Source organism: Macaca fascicularis, chromosome 2, assembly GCF_037993035.2.
Source record: "Macaca fascicularis isolate 582-1 chromosome 2, T2T-MFA8v1.1".
NCBI lineage: Eukaryota > Metazoa > Chordata > Mammalia > Primates > Cercopithecidae > Macaca > Macaca fascicularis.
Window position 1 is genome coordinate 160,664,366 of NC_088376.1, and position 21,764 is coordinate 160,686,129.

General features: G+C 42.0%; 3 protein-coding genes and 1 long non-coding RNA gene across 17 annotated transcripts in view; 2 read left to right on the forward strand and 2 right to left on the reverse strand.

Annotated features, from left to right (window-relative positions):
- PARP15 (poly(ADP-ribose) polymerase family member 15) overlaps positions 1-8,272 on the reverse strand; it is a 54,930-nt gene extending 46,658 nt beyond the window's left edge. For 3 of the 9 annotated variants that reach the window (XM_074033319.1, XM_074033316.1, XM_074033318.1), the window contains exon 1: positions 7,970-8,171. Coding sequence is in view for 2 of the 9 variants with exons in the window: in XM_065539143.2 (XP_065395215.1) it covers positions 7,970-8,251 (282 nt within the window). In the remaining 7 variants the exon portion in view is untranslated. Of the gene's footprint in view, positions 1-7,835 lie in introns of all 9 variants that reach the window. The other 6 variants (XM_065539143.2, XM_005547983.5, XM_074033314.1 and 3 more) reach the window with 4 other exon arrangements.
- On the forward strand, positions 8,038-14,153 carry LOC141409723 (uncharacterized). Its single transcript, XR_012431649.1, has 2 exons — positions 8,038-8,175; positions 13,650-14,153. It is a non-coding gene; the product is annotated as an uncharacterized lncRNA (long non-coding RNA).
- Positions 10,902-21,724, reverse strand: DTX3L (deltex E3 ubiquitin ligase 3L). The gene is made up of 5 exons (XM_005547980.4): positions 21,484-21,724; positions 20,018-20,229; positions 16,069-17,604; positions 15,420-15,637; positions 10,902-14,402 (listed from the first exon to the last, which is right to left on the reverse strand). Exons 1-5 carry the CDS (start codon positions 21,668-21,670, stop codon positions 14,333-14,335), a joined length of 2,223 nt encoding a protein of 740 aa, XP_005548037.3. The 5' UTR covers positions 21,671-21,724; the 3' UTR covers positions 10,902-14,332.
- Positions 21,304-21,764, forward strand: part of PARP9 (poly(ADP-ribose) polymerase family member 9) — a 37,378-nt gene continuing 36,917 nt past the window's right edge. For all 6 annotated transcript variants that reach the window (XR_012431642.1, XR_012431643.1, XR_012431644.1 and 3 more), the window contains exon 1: positions 21,304-21,658. The gene's annotated coding sequence lies outside the window, so the exon portion shown is untranslated. The remainder of the gene's footprint in view (positions 21,659-21,764) is intronic.

The window sequence follows — 21,764 nt, forward strand, 5'->3', positions numbered from 1 at the left end:
ATGTAACGAAGTTGCAAGTTGTTTTTCAGTTGCCATAGACCCCCAGGTTGAAGGTCACGTAACTGAACACCCAAATGTGCAACCACGGGCAGAACCTAAGTGCTCAGCAGCAAGGAACAGGAACTGTATTAAGTGGTGGACACTACATGGCAGGATCCAGGATCCAATCAGATCAAACCCTGATGTCACTCCATAACAGGATCCAGTCATATCATGTCTCCTAGCATTACCTCATTGCAAGATCCAATCAGATCATACCCCATTTTTCTGTGGCTATAAAATCTGACCCAGTCTCCAGCTTGGAGAGACAGATTTAAACAAGGTCTCCCTCTGTCACCCAGGCCAGAGTACAGAAGTACAAACACTACTCTCTGCAGCTTTCACCTCCTGGGCTTAAGTGATCCTCCCACCTCAGCCTCCTGAGTAGCTGGGTAGATGTAAGCACTTCCTCCTGTCTTTGTGTCAGCTCACTCAGAATAAATCTTTCTCACTGCAAAAACCTGGTACTTTAGTATTTGGCTTTCCACTGCCCAAGCAAATAGACCCAGTTTAGTTCAGTGACAAAAGGGCACTTCATAGATATCAATGTGTAAAGCACTAGAATATGAGTTACATAAAAGTCAAGCAAATCAAGAATGGGTCAATTTTCAAAAATCTATTACTATAATTCACCATATTAATAGGTTTAAGGAAAAAAAAATATGATTATTTCCAAAAATACTGAAAAAGCTTAGACCAAATTTAACACCAATTCCTAACAAAATCTCTTGAAAACTGGAAATGGGCCCAGTATGGTAGCTCATGCCTGTAATCCCAGCACTTTGGGAAGCCAGGGTGGGTGGATCACCTGAGGTCAGGAGTTCAAGACCAGCCTGACCAACATGGTGAAACCCCGTCTCTACTAAAAACGCAAAAATTAGCCAGGCATGGTCACACACACCTGTAATCCCAGATACTCGGGAGTCTGAAGCAGGAGAATCGCCTGAATCCAGGATATGGAGGTTGTAGTGAGTCAAGATTGTGCCATTGTATTCCAGCTTGCACAACAAGAGTGAAACTCGATCTCGGAAAAAAAAAAAAAAGAAAGAAATGGATGAATATTTCCTTAACATAATAAAAACAGATGTACTTTAATCCTAAAGGAGCATTCTACTTAGGAAAACTCTGTAGGTATTTTTTCATTAACGTCAGGAACAAGGTAAGTATGGTAACTGATTTAACATTGCTCTGTAGCAACTAACTAATGCAATTATATTTGTCAAAATGTAAGATCATAGAATAGAAAAAGGTGAAATAAAACTGTTTTCACTTGAAGGTGACATGATTTATACCTGGAAGACCCTAAATTAAATGAAAAAATAAATAATAAAAAAAAAAACTCAGCTGGCAGCAAGATATAAAATGAGCATGCAAACATCAAAAGCTTCAGGACTTCTACTTAGGAAAATATGAATAACAGACTTCCCATCCCACTTTAAACAATTAGAAATTTGGTCAAAAGATATCTCAAATATTTTTTGAGATATTTGATAACAGGCAATATGGGACAGTGATTCCTTGGAGAGAAGAAACAGGGTGAACTCTACAATTGCTCCCTTCTAGGCTTACCACATGGAGAGCGGTGCAAGCCACAAAGCAGGAAAAAGAAACTCAGGAGAAGCCTGGAAGCCTCACTGAGTGAGGAGACAGACAAACTTGGGACTTAAAGGAGGCGAAAGTGACTAGAAATTACAGGTCAGAGTACTGGAGAGGAGAGAGTTGCACAAAGAGCTCCAGAAGTCTACAGAGTATCCCCCTTGAGTCTCAAATGACAAAAGGGCTAGGAATAGTGCCTGTTCTTAATAGCCACAGTAGAAAAATCTCATAATGCTTATGGTATAAGGTAGAGCATTCAGAAGGGTTTTGCCTCCATGGTGTAAAAATTAACTATAGATTAAAGGTCACTCTGCTCCTGCCTAACAAAGCTTAAAAACAAGCCTCAAAAGGGTGAAACAGTTCTCAAGTAACTTAACTGTAACCCAGATACAATCTCAAGAATATTTGTTAAAGTGCAAAAATATCCAGGACTCAACAAGGTGAAATTCATATAATGTCTGGCATCCAATCAAAAATTACTAGGCATGAAAAAAGTAGCAATATATAATGCATAATGAAGAGAAAAATAAATCAATTGAAATTAATTTAAAAATGATACAGGCTGGGCATGGTGACTCACACCTGTAATCCCAGCACTTTGGGAGGCCAAGGTGGGTGGATCACCTAAGGTCAGGAGTTTGAGACCAGCCTGACCAACACAGTGAAACCTTGTCTCTACTAAAAATTCAAAAAACAACTAGCCAGGCATGGTGGCAGGCACCTGTAATCCCAGCTATTTGGGAGGCTGAGGAAGGAGAATTGCTTGAACCTGGGAAACAGAGGTTGCAGTGAGCTGAGATCACGCCATTGCACTCCAGCTTGGGCAACAAGAGCAATAATCGATCTCAAAAAAAGAAAAAAAGATACAGATGATAGAATTAGTAGACAAAGATATTAAAACAATTATTATAATGATATTTCATACTTCCAAGAAGGTAGAGGAAAACACGGGCATACTTAGCAGACACTTACTATAAAGGAGAACCAAATCAAACTCCTAGAGAGAAAAAATACAATGTCTGAGGTAAACAAACAAACAAACAAAAAACATTGTATGGGATTAACAGCATAATTATATACAGCAGAAAGAAAAGACAAGTGAAATTTAAATCACAGCAATGGAAAACAAGCAAAATGAAAGACACAGAAGATAATGAATAAAGTATTAGTAAGGTATGGCAAAAGTTAAGTGGACTAATATGAAAGAGAGACAGGATGGTACAGAAGAAAATACTTGAAGAAATTATGCCCCCCAAAATTTAAAATTTGATGAAAACTATAAACCAAGAAACACAATAAACATGAAGAAGAACTACACCTAGACACATCATACTTGCTTAAAACCAGTGATAAGGAGAAAATCTGAAAAGCAGTCAAAGGAAAAAGAATTACACACAGAAGGATAAAAATAAGAATGACAGCAGACTTCTAGTTAGAAACAATGTAACCCAGAAAACAGTAGAGCAATATCTTTAACTGTCAACTTAGAAAATGTCATTAATGCTGGGTGCAGTGGCTCCTACATTTAATCTCAACACTTTGAGAGGCTGAGGTGAGAGAACTGCTTGAGCCTGGGGGTTGAAGACCAGCCTGGGCAATATAGTGAGACTCCATTTCTACAACAAATGTTTAAAAACCAGCTGAGTGCCAAGGTGGTGCATGCCTGTGGTCCCAGCTACTCAGGAGGTTGAGGTGAGAGGATCGCTTGAGCCCAGGAAGTCAAGGCTGCAGTGAGCAGTGTTTGCACCACTGCCCTCCAGCCTGGATGACAGAGGGAGACCTTGATTCAAAAAAAAAAAAAAAAAGGAAATATCAATCACAATAAATGTGAAATAAAAACCTTTCAGACATGCAAAAGCTGAAAGAACTCATCATCAGTGGACCAGTGCTATAAGAAATGTTGAAATGTTAAAAGAAGGTCTTCAGAGAGAACAAAAATAATGCTAGATGAAAAATGGTAAAATGTAAGTAAATATAAAAGACTGGTTCTCTTATTTTTTAAATCACTTTTAATCTCCAAATAACCAAAACTATCTGAAGAACGAACAACTAAGCTGGTGGTCTTTCACTTCCTGATTTCAAAACATATTACAAAGCTATGGTAATCAAAACAGTACAGTACAGGCATAAAGAAGACATATAGAACAACGGACCAAAAAAGAAAAGTTTCATGGCATTGAATTTGGCAATGATTTTTTGGATATGACACCAAAAATACAGGCAATAAAAGTAAGAATAAACAAATGGACTACGTGAAGCAAAAAACTGCATTGCAAAGGAAACAATCAACAGAATAAAAAGGTGACCTACAGAACAGGAGAAAATATTTGCAAATCATATATTTGTGAAGAGGTTAATATTCAGAACATACAAAGAACTCCTGCAACTTAACTTCAACAAAAACCTGATTTAAAAATGGGCCAAGGACTTGAATAGACATTTCTCCAAAGAAGATACACAAATGGACGACAAGAATATAAAAAGATGCTCAACACTGCTAATCATGAGGGAAACAAAAATCAAAACCACGGTGGAATATCACCTCACACCCATTAGAATGGGTGTTGTAAAAGAAAAGGAAAGCAAAGGAAGACAGGAAGGAAGAAAGAAAATAAATAATAAGTATTGTCAAGGATGTGAAGAAATTGGAATCCTTGTGTACTGTTGGTGGGAATGTAAAAGTGATTTGGTTGCTATGGAAAACAGCATGGCAGTCCTAAAAAAAATTAAAAATAGGATTACCATATGATCCAGCAATCCCAGTTCTGGATATAAATACAAAAGAATTGAAAACAGGATCTTGAAGAGATACAGTAATTTGTCACTTAATGATGGGGATACAGTCTGATAAATGTGTTATTAGGCAATTCTGTCATTGTGTGAACATCATAGAGTGTACTTACACAAACCTAGATGGTATAGCCTACTATACACCTAGGCTACATGGTATAGCTCCTAGGCTACAAATCTATACAGCATGTTACCGTACTGAATACTACAGGCAATTGTAACACAATGATATTTGTGTATGAAACATACCTAAATATAGAAAAGGTACAGTAAAAACACAGTATTATAATCTTCCAGGACCAGCATTGTTTACATGGTCGATCACTGACTGAAACTTCATTATGCAGAGCATGACTATATTTGTACACCCAAGTTCATTATTATTAGTCACAATAGCCAAAAGGTGGAAGCGACCCAAATCCATTAATAGGTGAATGTATAAACAAAATATGTTTATATATACATAATAAAATATTATTCAGCCTTAAATAGGAGGGAAATTCTAACACATGCTATCACATGGATGAACCCTGAAGACATTATGCTAAGTGAAATGTCAGTCCCCCCCAAAAAAAAAATACATACTGTTTCAGTTTTGCAAGATGAAAAAGTTCTGAAGATTGCCTATGCAACAGTGTAAACACACTTAACACTACTGAACTATATACTTAAAAATGGTTAAGATGGTAAATCTGATGTTATATGTATTTTATCATTATTTTTAAAAATAAAAGAAAAAGAAACTTGGTAGATTTCAGTGCAAATATTATCAAGGGTAAAAATGGCATTTCATAATGACAAATGAATCAATTCATCAGGAGGAAATAATCCTAAACATTTTATTCCTAATAACAGAGCTTCAAAATATATGAAACCAAAACTGATAGAACTCTGAGGAGAAAAGAAACAAATCCACAATTATAGTTGGAGATTTCATCATCCTCCCTTAATAATTGATAGAACAAGTAGACATAAAATCAGTAAGGACATGAGGACTTGAACAACAACCAACTCTACCTAATTCACATTTATAGAACACTCTACCCAGTGAGAGAATGTACTTTGTTTTCAAGTGTGCTTGGGAATTTACCAAGATAGATCATATTCTGTCCATAAGACAAACGTCTCTCTCTCTCCCTCTCTCTCTCCCTCTCTCTCTCTCCCTCTGTCTCTCTCTCTCTCTCTCTGTGTGTGTGTGTGTGTAGTTGTTGTTGAGTCAGAGTCTTGCTCTGTCACCCAGGCTGGAGTGCAATGGCACGATCTCAGCTCACTGCAACCTCTGCCTCCCAGGTTCGAGCAATTCTCCTGCCTCAGCCTCTCGAGTAGGTGGAACTACAGGCGTGTGCCACCAGGCCTGGATAACTTTTGTATTTTTAGTAGAGACGAGGTTTCACCATGTTCGCCAGGCTGATCTTGAACTCCTGACCTCAAGTGATCCACCCACCTCGGCCTCCCAAAGTGCTGGGATTACAAGTGTGAGCCACCGGCCCTCAACACATAGGTTTTAAAGAATTCAAATAATGAAAAATATGTTTTCTGATCACAATGGAATTTAACTATTAATAGAAAGCAGTAGCAAACTGGTGATACCTAAGGCTCCAAAGACTCTCTGCTGGATGATTTTATTTACATGACTTTCTGGAACTTTAGGGACCAAAATATGACCCCTAGTGATTGCCAGGAGCTCATCTTGAGTGAAGAGGTTGAAGACAAAGAAACTGGTAGAAAACTCTTTTTTATCTTCATTGTACTGGTAAACATTTGTCAAAACTCACAGAACTATACACTAAAAAGTATGAATTTTCTAAATATAGAAAAGCTGTCTGTAAATTACACCTTAATTTTTTAAAATGAAAGAAAACATCAAAGTATACATACACGTAAATAGACAATACAGTGAATGAGAAAACCTCATATATAATATTGAGAAAAAATTAAACAAGAAATGTTTTATGTGAAGATAACTATAAACCTTCTTTAACCATCCTGGCTAACACGGTGAAACCCCGTCTCTACTAAAAAAATACAAAAAACTAGCCGGGCAAGGTGGCGGGCGCCTGTAGTCCCAGCTACTCGGGAGGCTGAGGCAGGAGAATGGCGTGAACCCGGGAGGCGGAGCTTGCAGTGAGCTGAGATCCGGCCACTGCACTCCAGCCTGGGCGACAGAGCCTCAAAAACAAAACAAAACAAAACAAAAAGACACAAAAGTCAACTTAAACAATGAAAGTGCGTCCTTTGTTTTGTTTCCTTTTCTACGTGCTTCAAAACATTCTTTCATAATGGAGATTTCACTGGTTGTGTTCAGGATCAGTACACAGATATTTCAATTTGTACACAATTCTTAACATACACACACAAAAAAAATTTACAAAGTCATGTATTGTAATTCTTTTTAAAAGTTATTTTAGTGACTTTCCAGCTTAAAATTTGGAGGCAAATTTTCCTTAAGAGGATATGAAGTACCAGTATCTACAACTGTTGATAAGCTGTTACCTATGTCCCACCAATTCACAATTTAATATCATATACATTACATACTCAAATTCTCAGTCTTTCACAGCACATTAGGTTAGACCATGTCAACACCACCTAAAGATATCAGCTCTCTATAATTTATTAATTTAATGCAATCCCAATAAAAATTCCAAAGAGTTTTTCTTTTCTTCTTTTTTAACTGATCATACATCAGAAAAGTTCATAAGGAAAAATAAACAACAAGAATAGCTAGGAAAATAGTGACAAGGAAGCACTATCTAGGAAAAACATACAGCAAAGTCTCTCTAAAACAGATGAATGAACAGGTCAATGGACGAAAATAGAAGGTCCAGAAATACCCAAACTACATATGAAAGTCTAGTACATGATAAAGCTGGTATCTCAAGTTACTGGGACAGGGATAACCTTTATAATAAATGGTGTTGGGACAGCTTGACACCCATTTGAAAAAGAAGTAATTAGATTCACTCCTCAAATCACACACAATAACACACTCCAAATGTATTATAGATCTAAATGTAAAAAATAAATCAGTTCAAGTACTAGAAGTAAGCATAAGTGAATTCTTCTATAATTTGGGTGTAGGGAAGAGTATGACTAAAAGTCATATATTAAAATATGACTAAAAGTCTAGACGTCATAAAATAAAAGACTGGTAAGTCTGGCTACACAAAATTTAAAATATTTGCATGGCAAAGAAAAAAAAGCCACCATAAGCAAACTCAAAAAACAAAAAATAAATTGGGAAGACATACTCATAACACATATCACAAATAAAGGACTCATATCCCTTCAAACTTTATAAAGAACTTTTAAATTTTAAGCAGGGCACGGGGGGAGGGGTGGAGACCAGAAATCCTAAGGAAAAACAAGCAGCACGCTCCCCCCTCTTCCGGAACAGGGAAGTAACTCACTGTAGTCGGCGCCCCCTGGAAGAGAGGGTTCTGCGTGGCGTGGGGTCTCTGCGCCCGCCCGGGCTGCTGGGTCTCGCGGGCCCCGGGCTCAGCCCTGCTGTCCCCTTCCCGCACCCGTCCCCCGCGCTCCTCACCATCCTCCCGAAGAAAGAGCGCCGGAAGGCCTGACACGCCCCAGGGTTCCCGGCCAGCCGCACGCTCTCCGCCTCCGGATCTCGTCCGGCTCTGGAAGTACACGTGTAACTCGGTTCGCAAGTTCTTCGGAGGTCGGAGCCCCTGGACTCAGAGCAGCTGCAGGAAGGGGCCTGGGGCAACCATCCTCGGCTCGCCCAGACTGCAGGTGCGTCCCACCCAACAGACTTGTGCCTCGAACTTCTTTCGCTTTCTTTTCTCTGAAAACCGCTGCTGCCAAACATTGAGGCCTCGAGTCCACAAACAGCTGCCTCAGGATTTTGTCGCCCTTTGAGACATTGCTGCTAGACAAATCCTGGGTCAAAGTCCTGGGCTCTGCAGTTTTATTAGTTGTGTAGCCTTAGTCGATAGCATCTGTACAATGGGCACAGCCATAGCTATTTTATGTTATTGTCATGAAGATTAAATGAGATAAAGTCTGTAGAATGCCTGACACATTAAAACACAAAAATCGGTTTTCCTTTCCTTTTCTGCTGGGCATCCCATTCCTTGCCCCCCAAATCTCCCTACACACCCATCTTTAGAAAAATACACTGGGTTCTTTCCTGTGCTCCCTAAGCCAGAGCTGGAGTCAGGTTCCCCTCTGGCCCAACAAGGCATTATTTAACAATCAACGCGTATTGAAGGCCTTTGATATGCCTGGCACTGTGTTAAGATTATAAAGATGAATTAGACAGATCCCTTCTCTTTGGAGTGAGGGGGGAAGTAAGGAGATGGAGAAATAAAACATAGATTAATACAGTTACCTGGTGTATTACAAAAAGTCCTGGCAGTATACTGGTGGTATACTCAAAATTAATCATTGAGGATAATTTAATAAAGAAATTATTTACACAGGTGTGGGCAAAGGATTAAGGAAACCAGTGAGAGATGGTGAAGCAGCCTCCTCTCCTTACCATCTAGGCTGAAGGGGCAAGGGAGGGGGCATCTCCTGAACTTGGTAAGAGCTATACCCATAGGAAAGTGCCAGCAGGTAGGACCCATGACTGCTTTCGGGAGACAGCCAGGGGAGTATAAGCATCTCAAGTACTCTGTCCCTCTGCCTTCCAGTCTCGTGCTGGTATCTCCCACTGCAGAACCCAATGAGTAATCAGAGAATGGAGCTGATGTGGTACTCAGAGGTCAGCCCTGGGTACCACCTCCAAGGCAGAGAGCAAGGCAATGGATTTTGGTATCATATTTGCATTGAGACACATATAAAGTATTAGGATAACAGAAATCAGTGGTTTGTTGTAATTTAGAGACAAGATTGGAGAAAAGTTTCTATAGTAGTGGCATTTCAGTAAGACCTTGGATGATGAGTAGGGGATTTTCTAAGAGGAAAATGAGGTGAAGAATGAGAATGAGGCGTGTCTCTCTCTCCCTCTCTCTCTTCAGAGTTCCTTCTTTCATCATCTGTCATGCAGAGAGCAGGAGTAGGGGGTGGATTACACCGAACAAAGATCACACGCATGAAAGTATAGACTGTGCTTTGGAAAATCTTGTAGTCTGGTGTGACTGAACCCTAGGGACTTGGTGGTGAGGAAGGAACACAAAGTATGCAAAGTGGCATGAGAAATCTCTAATGGCCATGCTGCTGAGTTTAAACTCTATTTTCTAGGCCAGTGGATCTCTAAACGTAATTCCCAGACCAGCAGCATCAGGCTCATTGTGAAGCAGGAACCAGGGTGATAACTCCTAGCACTGCATTGCATTACATCTTACTTTGCCTCACTTCTCTTTTTGTTTCTCCTTGGGCTTGGACCTCCAAAATTATTAATATGTTAATCTTTGCATCGAGCTCTGTGTTTTAGATCTGATCAATAAAAATGACCCAATCGATAAAAAAGGAAATAGTACCTAACTTCTGTATGGAAATCAAACCAAAAACAGTACTAAACTTTTTTTTTTTTTTTTGAGACGGAGTCTCGCTGTGTTGCCCAGGCTGGAGTGCAGTGGCATAATCCCAGCCTACTGCAACCTCTGCCTCCTGGGTTCAAGCGATTCTCATGCCTCAGCTTCCCAAGTAGCTGGGATTACAGATGTGCACCACCATGCCTGACTAATTTTTGTAAACACTAAACTATTACAGTAAGTGTAAGGAAGTCCAATAAAGATCTTATTTTTCTCCTAATGACTACTTTGATGCTATTTTCAGGGAGGCATCAAATACGTCAGTATTATTCTTTTTTTTTTTTTTTTTTTTTTGAGACGGAGTCTCGCTCTGTAGCCCAGGCTAGAGTGCAGTGGCCGGATCTCAGCTCACTGCAAGCTCCGCCTCCCGGGTTCACGCCATTCTCCGGCCTCAGCCTCCCGAGTAGCTGGGACTACAGGCGCCCGCCACCTCGCCCGGCTAGTTTTTTGTATTTCTTAGTAGAGACGGGGTTTCACCGTGTTAGCCAGGATGGTCTCGATCTCCTGACCTCGTGATCCACCCGTCTCGGCCTCCCAAAGTGCTGGGATTACAGGCTTGAGCCACCGCGCCCGGCCAGTATTATTCTTTTATTTTTTCTTTGGAGAGAAGGGTGCCCCTGATCTAATAGTGCTCAGTGAGTTGTCTGGGTAATTCAGCACCAATGTTGGAGAGGTGAAACAGAAGCAAGGTATTGCATATGCTTTCTCTAGCAGAGAAGAGATGAAATCTGCAGCCTACTTTTATCTTTATAACCTATGTGTTATAAGGAAAAAATATTGAGAAATGTGATTTTTACAGCCAAAAGTAACAGCAGTGAAGTCAAGAGTAGTTAAGTTGTACTGTGATAATTTAGGAAGCAGCTACACACCAAATCAACTAAAGACCTCCATGCACATGTTTTACAACTGTATCCTGTGTGTGTTGTAGGAAACACCCAGAATCTCAACCGAAAGGGAAAAAAAAGAAGGGAGAGAACACAATTTGTTCTAAATCTTTAACTTTATTTAAAGCAGATACAGATAACACCTTCCAAAGAGTAAAAGCAGTAACCCAAATGCTCTCCAGTCACCCATACCATGAAACTTGCACATCACACACAGTGCAATCTCCCATCCAGAACTTAGTAGAAACCAAACTTTTCCTTCTTTGGAACAAATTTAGCTAAAAGATGAATAGCTAGAAAATAACTATAATGGTAAAGAATTTAATGAATCACCAAAAACTAAATTTATAATCTGATTTTTTAAAAAATCATGTATCATTTAGCTTAAGCTTCCTCAACTCTCTGGACAAAGAAAAAGATTCTGAGTTTTTAAGTTCTTCAAATAGGATTTCCTCTGGGGAAATTTGCTTTGAGTACTGTGTGGGAATCCATTTCTGAGAGAAGCCCAGAATAAAGGGTTCGCCTCAGCCTGCTCCATGGAGAAGTACCCTCATGGGAGACAGTACAGATCTCAGGGGCAGAACTATGGGGGCAGACTACCTGGTTCATGTCCCAGCATTTCCACTTATTAACTGTGTGACCTTTGGCAAGTTACTTATCCTCTCTGTGCACCAGTTTTCTCAGTTATAAAATGGGAAAATGAATTGTATCAATCACACGTATGTAAATCTGTTGAAAGGGGACAAAATAAGGTAAGTACTCATTAAATATTAGCTATTATTATCTGATAAAAAATTTGTACGTGTGTATGTGTATCTTTGGGAAAAGAAGAAGGCATCTTGTTTACCATTTTTTTGGAGAGGGGCTGGGAAATGGATAATCACATAATTTGCTATTATTAATCTGACTTGAAGAACTGTTTAAAAATAAAATTTGGCATGTCATATATTCCTTATAGTAGGCTTATTTCACCTTTCTTCTGTCCAGAGAGAGTATCAGCGAGAAGGAATTTAAAGGTGAAAACATGAATTGGTGGGAGTTAAGGGTTGAAAAACTACTACAATGTGGGCTACGGTTATTATAATGATGGAGATGGAAACTAGAGTAAGTTCGTCTGTTAAACCTGGAAGTGAGCTAGGCATGGTCGCTCACGCCTGTAATCCCAACACTTTGGGAGCCCAAGGCAGGAGTATACCTTGAGCCCAGGAGTTTGAGACCAGCCTGGGCAACACAGGGACACCCCATCTCTACAAAAAAAAAAAAAAAAAAAAAAAGCCAGGCATAGTGGTGCATGCCTGTGGTCCCAGCCACTTGAGAGGCTGAGGTGGGAGGATCACCTGGCCCCAGAAGGTTGACACTGCAGTGAGCCGTGATTGTGCCACTGCACTCCAGCCACTGCACTCCAGCCTGGGGGACACAGTGAGACCCTGTCTCAAAACAACAACAACAAAAACAAAACAAAACAAAAAAACACTTGGAAGTGGGGTATACTCAAAAGTACAAAATTATCTAGAGAAAAACAATGCTCAGAAATATGTAGCATTACTGTGGCAGGGCAAGTGCACCCAATATGGCAGTTTACAAGGAACAGAAAGCAAAGGCTCAAGTGGGGGGCCTGGTCAGAGTTCAGGCTGCAAGTGTTCTAGAATAAGAAACTTAAGTCAGGCACAGTGGCACGTGCCTATAATCCCATCTACTCGAGAGGCCAAGGTTGGGGGATGGCTTGAGCCCAGGAGTTCAAGTCCAGTCTTGATGTTTTCCCTTAAGAGACAGGGCAATATAGTAAGGCCTTGTCTCTTAAGGCAAAAAACAATGAAAGAAAGAAGCTCAGTTTTCCAAATTAGTAGCCAGGACTCTAGAAATGGCTTCCTTACTCCTGCCTGTGCCAAAGATTTTGGAGGCAAATATCCCTCTGCTGGCTTACTAGCAACCTAAGTCAGGCAACACAATTTTATGAAACACTGCTCTAGTTTGGTTTGTTTGACCTCCTCCAAATCTCATGTTGAAATTTGATCCTCAGTGTTGGAGGTGAAGCCTAATGGGAGGGGGCTGGGTCATGGGGGCAGATCCCCCATGAATGGCTTGGTGCTGTTCTCATGGGAGTGACTCACTATCAGTTCCTGAAGAACTGCTTGTTAAAAAGAGCTTGGCACCTCCCCCACACCTCTCTCTCACTTCCTGTCTGTCATATGATTTCTGGCTACACTTGGCTATGAATGGAAGCAGCCTGAGGCTTTCACCCGATGCCCTACCTTCTGGCCAGCAAAACTGTGAGCCAAACAAACCTTTTTTCTTTATAAATGACGCAGTCTCAGGTGTTCTTTTATAGCAACACAAACAGACTGACAGGCACCAACTATATACTAGGCTCTTGGCCATTAAAAATGATAGTCTTGGGTAGATGTGGTGGCTCATGCCTGTAATCCCAGCACTTTGGGAGGCCAAGGCAGGAGGATCATTTGAGCTCAGGAGTTTGAAACCAGCCTGGCCAACATGGCAAAACCCCATCTCTACTAAAAATACAAAAAATTAGCCGGGTGTGGGTGCACACACCTGTAACCCCAGCTACTGGGGAGGCTGAGGCAGGAGAATTGCTTGAACCCGGGAAGTGGAGGTTGCAGTGAGCCAATATCACACCGCTGCACTCCAGCCTGGGAGACAGAGCGAGACTCCATCTCTAATAATAATAATAATAATTAGTCTTATTCCATTTATTACCAATGCTTGCCCAATCTCTACTCATGGCCACTTTTCTTGCCATGAGTAAGAAAGCGGAATATGGGTCTTTAATTTTCCACAACCAACCCTTTTTCCTCCCATTTACAATAGAATTTCACTTTCACAGGTAGAGATTAAGGGGAAAACACACAAAAAAATGAAGAACCACCCCAGAGATGGCAATGAAAAGGATCAATTGGCAGCTGATAGTTCAACTGAAGGACATAGAAGATGATTTCAGACCCACCTCTAACCCCAGTGATGACACAAGAGGCATGACACCCTTGCAGCAGATTTTACACAGATTTGGGGGACTTTTGTCTTCCATAAAAAGTATCACTCCAGGGCCAGGTGCAGTGGCTCATGCCTATAATCCCAACACTTTGGAAGGCTGAGGCGGGCAGATCACGAGGTCAGGAGATCGAGACCATCCTGGCTAACACGGTGAAACCCCGTCTCTACTAAAAATACAAAAACAAAAATAAGCCGAGCGTGGTGGTGGGCACCTGTAGTCCCAGCTGCTCAGGAGACTGAGGCGGGGAGAATGGTGTCAACCTGGGAGGCGCAGCTTGCAGTGAGCTGAGATCGCACCACTGCACTCCAGCCTGGGCGACAGAGCGAGACTCCGTCTCAAAAAAAAATATCACTCCAGAAATGACAGACTAGCAGATTCTTATTCTTATACAAACCATTTCTTAAGAAGAAAAATTTCAAAGTCCTTTCTACGTAAGGATTTAGATTGGCATAAAATCAGCCTCCTAAAATATACTTTTTTGAAAGTTTGATTTAAGACATCTTCCAGCAGTTTTCTTACTCAATTCCTTTCGCTTTCAGCTCCTCTTTGACACGTTTCAGGTACGAAGGATCAGGGTAGCCATACCTGGAGAAAGAAAAATTCCTTTAGTGTCACCACAAATTTTTCCGATATGTGCAATAGATATCCAGCATTTAAGGATTTAATATCCAGTGTTGCAAACATTCACAAGTAATCCTGAAGGTGGATGATGTATCATGACTTTTACGTTTGCAGATGCAAGTCATTTAACTAGTGAGTGAGCCTAGCTGTCTGGCCAACATCTGCCTTTCAACCTGGCTTCTACCCTGCCAACTCCAAAGTATTAACATGATGTAGTTATTACATTTTGCATCAAAGGGCAGGGGGTTTGAGAATCCAAGATGAATGGTAAGTACGTTGATTTAATTTGAGGCTTCATGTCTATGTTAATTCTTAAAATTTTTCAGTTTATAGTAAGCAGTGACTCTCATAAAAATATAATAATATACTGTGTTTTACTGGGGCGTTGTAATCACATGCTAGTAGGATTTTCAAATTTCAGGTTTTGAAAATGTCTCAGGGTATATATTTTTTCTTTAGTACCAAGGGTCTGAGGAATCCTATTGGGGTTTCATAAAGAACAATTGGATTTCCTATAATGCAGTTTCCACCAATAGTCTCCTCACAACTTAGACTTTCTCTAGAATATTATTGGTCAAGTGATTTCAGGTTCTCTGTGGACTGGTGGGGGAAGAGGGGAAAAAGAAAGGTGACCTTAAAAGAAAGCAAAGTAAGTGACTTTCCTAGCATCTAGCCTTCAAATAGACACCAAGCCTCAAATTAAATCAGCTTATATAGTATTCATCCTGGATTCAAAACCCCCCTGCCCTTTGGTGCAAAATTGAAATAACTCCATAGTACTTTATAGCTGGCAGGGTAGAAGTTGATGGGGACCAATCTTGCTGTCTTTGAGATTATCATCCCTGACTAGTATCTCTCAAAATACTTGACTATACCCAATACCACTGCTATAGATTCTTCTTATATCCACATCCAGAAATTGCCGTAGTTCATAATCTCTATAATTTGTTGAGTAGCCATTACATCCCAAAAGGCTCTCACTTTTCTGGTCCTCCAAACTTGGATGTTTTGTGGTGAATATCATTCCAAGTGATGACATCTGAGGTTCCTGATACGCAAGAGTACCCCACTGTAAAAATCAGCTTTTGGTCAAAGGCCCTACGAAGCAGTTCCAAAACCTTCCTTCCTTCCTTATTATCAGGCAAGTATGCAGTTCGCTGTGTTCCAGAGTATCTCTTTCCTGGGTTTGGGTGTTCTCCCTGTGTGAGGACAAGAAAATGTCATGTGAAAACAGTGCCCTGTCAAAATTTTATTATAGGTATAGATGTGTTCATTTGTAGATAAAGCAAATCAAAAGCAAGAAAAGTATTGAAGTTATGCTGATATTCCCAATAACCCATATTTCTCCTCTTTCCTTGAATTCATGCTGGAAACACTGTCCACCTTCCTGATAACCCCCATCTCAAGATATAATCTCCACCTACCCTTTCTCTGTCTTAAGAAATAGACACAAAAGATATTTGAATTATCAGCAAACATTGTGACCTTTACCACTATTTCAATCCCTTGCACATGACCCTGGAGATAATTCCTTGGGAAATCTACTGTCTAATAGGCAATAGGACAGTCTCTTTTGCCCTGGTAATCATAGCATAGTGGCAAGAAACCCATGGACTTCAGAAATACTTACTGTTTGTATGCCTCCTTTCATAGAATAATTAATCACAATGGTGCCACAGGACTCATAACCTGGAAGTGAGTCTCTTGCAACAGTGACAATCATGCTTCCCTCTGGCTGATTTCCTTTGTAAACACCATAGGAAGTCTGGCATGTGGGACAGATTGGCTTATATGACAGGGCTTTGTTGATACAAGGGCCGCAGAATTCATGCTTGCACTTTGGCAGCACTTTTTTGTTACTAATGGTGTCCATACAGATGACACAGATGCCCTCTTCCTTCTTGTCCAGTTCTGAGGCCTCAGAGCTCACAGGGCCCTTGAGTGGCGGAGAGGCTGCTTTGGAATCATCACTATCAATGTCCATCGGTGTTTGATGATCCTCCTTCAGTTTCTCTCCAGCCAATGAAGACTTTCCTCCTCCTTTTAGAACATACTGCTTCGCCTTTGCAAGGTGATTTGGCAAACCAGTCAAAATCATTAACTCTTGATTTAGCACAAAGTGTACATTTGGATGTCTTTTTCTAAAGTCATCTGCAAACTTGGTCTGATATAAATGCTTTCTCTCCTTGCCCAAAGATTTCAGTAAAAGAACTTCTCTCATCAAGTGACAGGAGACATGTTGAAAGGCATCGATGAAACTTGCATAAGCATGCACAGATAGATCTACCTGCTTGTCCTTGGGTTCAAACAGAACGCAGGTTTTCTGACCTTTCTCAGAAACCTTGCTGCAAGTGTCATACCTTTTTTCAATCTCTGATATCTCCTGTAGTAATTCAGTTTCTAAAAGTGTATAGCGGGCACTATCAACCTCAATTCCATTCATCATGTAATTGCCAGTGAGTAGTTTCACGGGTGTCTTGACAAGAGCTTCAGAGATTTTTTGTTTAGCAGCTGAAATGTCATCTTGGGTTCCAAGGAGAGTTAATTCTCCTCCTTTCTCTTTTATAAGGAGTTTTGTAAACTGTTGATTCAATTCCTGTTTGAATTTATTTGCCTGCTTACTGTCTGCTAAAGAGACACATTCCTGCTTCAGAGGTTCCGTGTTCTTCTGAAATTCACTAGCAAAAGACTCACGAGCTGCTTCCAGGTCACCTGATTGACTTGAGGTGAAATCTAAACAGACCATATTTGGAGAACTGTCCTGGATTTCAATGTTTATACCAAATCTTTTCTCTATTGAGTCGATTTTATCAGGACAGATATATTTAAAGTATTCAAAGTAAGGCAAGGAAACTTCAAAACAGTTGCTTTTTTCTTCTGTCTTGGTTTCTGGTTCAGAAGGAGAAATGTAGCTGTCCCTCTCCTGCTGACTGAGTGGCTTCCTCTCTGTCATTGAAGGGGAAAATTCTTGTTTCCGCTCACTTTCCAGGAACTGCTCACTCAAAAATTGATGTATTTTTTCAATGTCTTGGAAGTCACCACACACCTTCTCAATTCCATCGTGACCTTCCATTTTTCTGATACTAGGGCACAGTGTGGTTATGTATGCCCTCTGCTCTTTGGAGAACAGGTTACAGTTCAGGTCAGCTGTTACAGTAAGAAAGATCTGAAATTTTAAAAGGAACAGGAACAAATAAAACCTCTCAGCATGCAGACCTACCATCTTCTCTTCAGGAGAATGCATAGAGACTAGAGAAACAACCACTACATCTACATCTTCCCCAAGCAGGGGGCAACTTCTTTCATATCCTATTTATTTATTTATTTATTTATTTATTTAGAGATGGAGTTTCGCTCTTGTTACCCAGGCTGAAGTGCAATGGCATGATCTCGGCTCACCGCAACCTCCGCCTCCTGGGTTCAAGAGATTCTCCTGCCTCAGCCTCCCGAGTAGCTGGGATTACAGGCATGCGCCGCCATGCCTGGCTAATTTTGTATTTTTAGAAGAGACAAGGTTTCTCCATGTTGGTCAGGCTGGCCTGGAACTCCCAACCTCAGGTGATCCGCCTGCCTCGGCCTCCCAAAGTGCTGGGATTACAGGCGAGAGCCACTGTGCCCGGCCTCAAATCCTTTTTAGAGGATACAGCATGCTACATCCCAGAGGTTCTCAACCCTGTCTGCATATAAGACTCACCTGGCAAGTTCAGGGAAAAATAAACCAGCCAAAGCCCAAGCACATCCCCAGAGATTCTAATGTTAACTAGTCTGCAGTGGAGCCTGGGCATGAGCATTTCTGAAAGCTCCATGGCCAAGAGATCTGTGTTCTACAACTGCCACTATCTGTTTGATCTTGGGAACAGCAGTCAAGGGAAGGCACTGTGCTCTCTGGGCGAGTTGTCATGGCCCTCACAAATGTCTGTGAACTTGGAAGGGAGCCATAAAGCTGAGGAAAATGGCTTTCCTATGACTGTTTTTTCTCTTCTTCACTCCTCCTCCTTTTTTCTTTTTAACACCTGACTGCATGCGAAGTTGTCGGTCCCTTCTAAACCCTGGCCTTTAGAAGCTCAAATATAAGACGTGCCAGGTTAAGATAAAAAGGACAGAGGCCAATTAAATGTAATATAAAAGCAAAATTTCTAATGTTTTGTTCCTTCTCAAGGACTTTGCATGTAAATCCTTCCTCCAGATCTTCAAAATGTTTCCTGAATCCAGCCATTTTTCACACCTCCATCAAGGCCACCCAAAGTCCATGCCATTCTCATCTTTCACCTGGCGCATTGCAACCCCTCCTAACTGGGTTCTAATTCTCCATTCTAGCCCCTTCCTATGTTCAGTTTTCCAACAGCAGCCAGAGTGACCGTTTAGAAATATAAACCAGATCGTCTCTCCCCTGGCTCAAAACTATCTGATGAATTCCCTAACATTTTAAGTTAAAAATCCAAAATCCTTATCTTCAGCCCCAAAGGCCTGTCTTCTGTGTACCTTCCCGAGTTCCTAGCACCTCTCTCCCTTGCTCACTGCCCTCCCACCACACTGGCTTCCTTCAAGCTTCTGGGCCTCAGAATGTCAGCTCTTGGGGCCTTTGTACCTATGCTTCCCTCTAGGACATTTTCCCCCCAGAAATCCACTTGGCTAGAGATGTCATCTCACTTGAGGTTTTTCCAGACATCCTATTTTAAATGGTGGTTCTGTCATTGTCTGTCACGTATTCTTCTTATTCTTCTTTCTAGCAGGTATGACTGGCAGACATTTTATTATATATCTATTTGTTTATTAATATTGTCTGTTTCTCTCACTAGAAGGTGCCATCCCCAGAAGCAGAGTCTGCCATGTTCCTGGCTGCCTCCCCAGCTCCTATAACAGTGCCTGGAACACATTAAGCAGTGGATATCTATTGTTGAATGAATCTTGTCATCATTCAAGTTGCAGGCCAAACGTCACCTCCTCAGTCAAGTTGTCTCTGATTTCTGGTTAGAAGTAGAACCAGGCTAGGCGCAGTAATTCATGACTGTAATCCCAGCACTTTGGGAGGCCAAGGCGGGCAGATCGCTTGAGCCCAGGAGTTTGAGAACAGCCTGGGCAACATAGTGAGACTCCGTTTCTACCAAAAAAAAAAAAAAAAATTGGCTGGGTGTAGTGGCGCCTGTAGTCCTAGCTACTCAGGAGGCTGAGGTGAGAGGATCGCTCGAGCCCAGGAGGTCAACGCTGCAGTGAGCCATGATTATGCCACTGTACTCCAGCCTAGGTGATAAAGTGAGACTCTGTCTTGTTGGGGGAAAAAAGAAATAACACCACCCCCATCTTCCCTTTGCTCGCCCTAGCCCTGTTTCTCTCCAAATAAATAAAATGGTTCTAATTATTTCACTTGCCTACTGTCTTTCTGTGCATGCCCTGGGCCCCAATATGAGCCGCCTGAGAGCAGGGACCTTGTCTGTTGTGTTCGTCTCTGTGTCCAGTGCCTAAAACAGTGCCTGGCTCCCATGTATGTGCCCAGCACATGGGTGTTGGATCAATAATACATGAGGCTGGTGACTGGAGAGGAGGCGCAGGTACAGCCAGCTCCTTCTTTCAATACTCACCTTTTCGAGACAGGAATCCACAGCATTAGGAATATGTCCTTCATGTTGATGCGTATCACTAGACGGTGTTTCTGCTTGTGACTGTGTCAGTGAAGAAATTTGAGGTCTCATGTTCTTCTTTATTGAATTTTCAGTGGGTACCAGGAAAATGGGCACAGGTTCGTTGTCAACAAGCATTTGGTGTTCTCCTTTTTTCAACACTCTCTCCTTAGCTTCAGCAGAAACATTAAACACACACATATACATACATAAAAATGGGAGAGATTTCAAGTAATCCTGTCATTCCTGTGTCTGTACCCTGCCCCAGCACCTCCCAGTAAGGCTGCTCACTGCACCCCGGAATGGTGGGTTGGCGATGGAGGAAATTGGGGAGCTATTAAGAGTTCTGAAGTGTGCGGATTAAGTTTTACTACAGAAGTGAAAGCTTAACGACAATGGAACATTGTCCACTCATTAAACGTCATGTTTCTGAAACTGTCTCCAGTCTCCCCTTTCTTCCTTCCTTCTTTATTTCCCTCCCTCCCTTTTTGTTTTTTTGTTTTGTTTTGTTTTTTGAGACGGAGTCTCACTCTGTCACCCAGGCTGGAGTGCAATGGTGCGACCTCGTCCCACTGCAACTCTCTGCCTCCCGAGTTCAAGCGATTCTCCTGCCTCAGCCTCCGGAGTAGCTTGGATTACAGGTGCGCACCACCACGCTCAGGTATTTTTGTATTCTTAGTAGAGACGGAATTTCGCCATGTTGGCCAGCCTGGTCTTGAACTCCTGGCCTCAAGTGATCCACCAACCTCGGCCTCCAAAGTGCTAGGATTATAGGCGTGAGCCACCACACCCATCCTGGTCTCCCATTTCAATACTCATTATACAGGTAAGTTACAGCAGCAAGTATCAAAAGTGCAGACTCCGAATTGTGTAAATACACGTGTGTTTGCTGGCATTCGTAAAAAAGGGCAGGAAGAAAATACACCAAATGGACACATTGTTTATCTCCAGGTTGTTTTCTTTTTTACTCTTTTCTCTTATTTCTATAGTGAGCATATATCACTTTTGTAATCCTCAAAAATACAAAATGGAACATCCTTTTGTTAATGGATGGAACAATGGAACCATTATTTAAAACATAAAAGTGGAATCCCTGAATGACAAGGACGGCAGCTGACAGGCATCTGGAGGATGGAAGATGACAGCTGAGAAATTAAGTTAGAATGAGGATATGGAAAACATCCACACTAAGGCGGGGTTAGCCGGATCCGCACCGGGCACATGTGAGGCCCTATCCTCCACCGAGTGTTCCCTGTCTCAGTGAGTCTCTTGGCAGCAGGGCCCCGTCCCTGTCCGCCACCGCACAGTGGCATACTTTCTTCCGCCCTCTCCCCTAGGTCAGCTGGAACTGGGTCCGCCTGGAAACCCGGGAGTCGGGGCCCCAGAGACGGCTTTCGGCTTTCGCAGCCCGACCGCCCGAAGCTCACCTGCCCTTTCACTGAACTCCACCCGGAAGGTGCCCGGGGCTTCGTGTTCCTGGGGCCTGACCGTGCACTCTCCGCCGCCCGAGGACTTAGAGCTCTGGAAGTAGCTCTCCAGCTTCCGTTGTACCCGGAGGCCGGACCCGGACACCCGCACGAGGAGCGGGGACGGCGGGCGCAGGTCGGAGGCCATGGCTCTGCGCGTCGGGAGGGCGCGGGGGCTCCGGGACGCCGCTGGGCCGGGACTGGGGTAAAGGCGCGGCCCGCCCCGCCGACTAGGCGCAAAG

Excerpts from the sequence above, each read along its gene's own strand:
- DTX3L (XM_005547980.4), bottom strand. The coding sequence starts at position 21,670 with ATGGCCTCCGACCTGCGCCCGCCGTCCCCGCTCCTCGTGCGGGTGTCC. Across the intron at positions 20,230-21,483 it reads GGAGTTCAGTGAAAGGGCAG|CTAAGGAGAGAGTGTTGAAA; the intron begins GTGAGCTTCGGG and ends TTTCTGCTGAAG. Across the intron at positions 17,605-20,017 it reads TGGATTCCTGTCTCGAAAAG|ATCTTTCTTACTGTAACAGC; the intron begins GTGAGTATTGAA and ends TTAAAATTTCAG.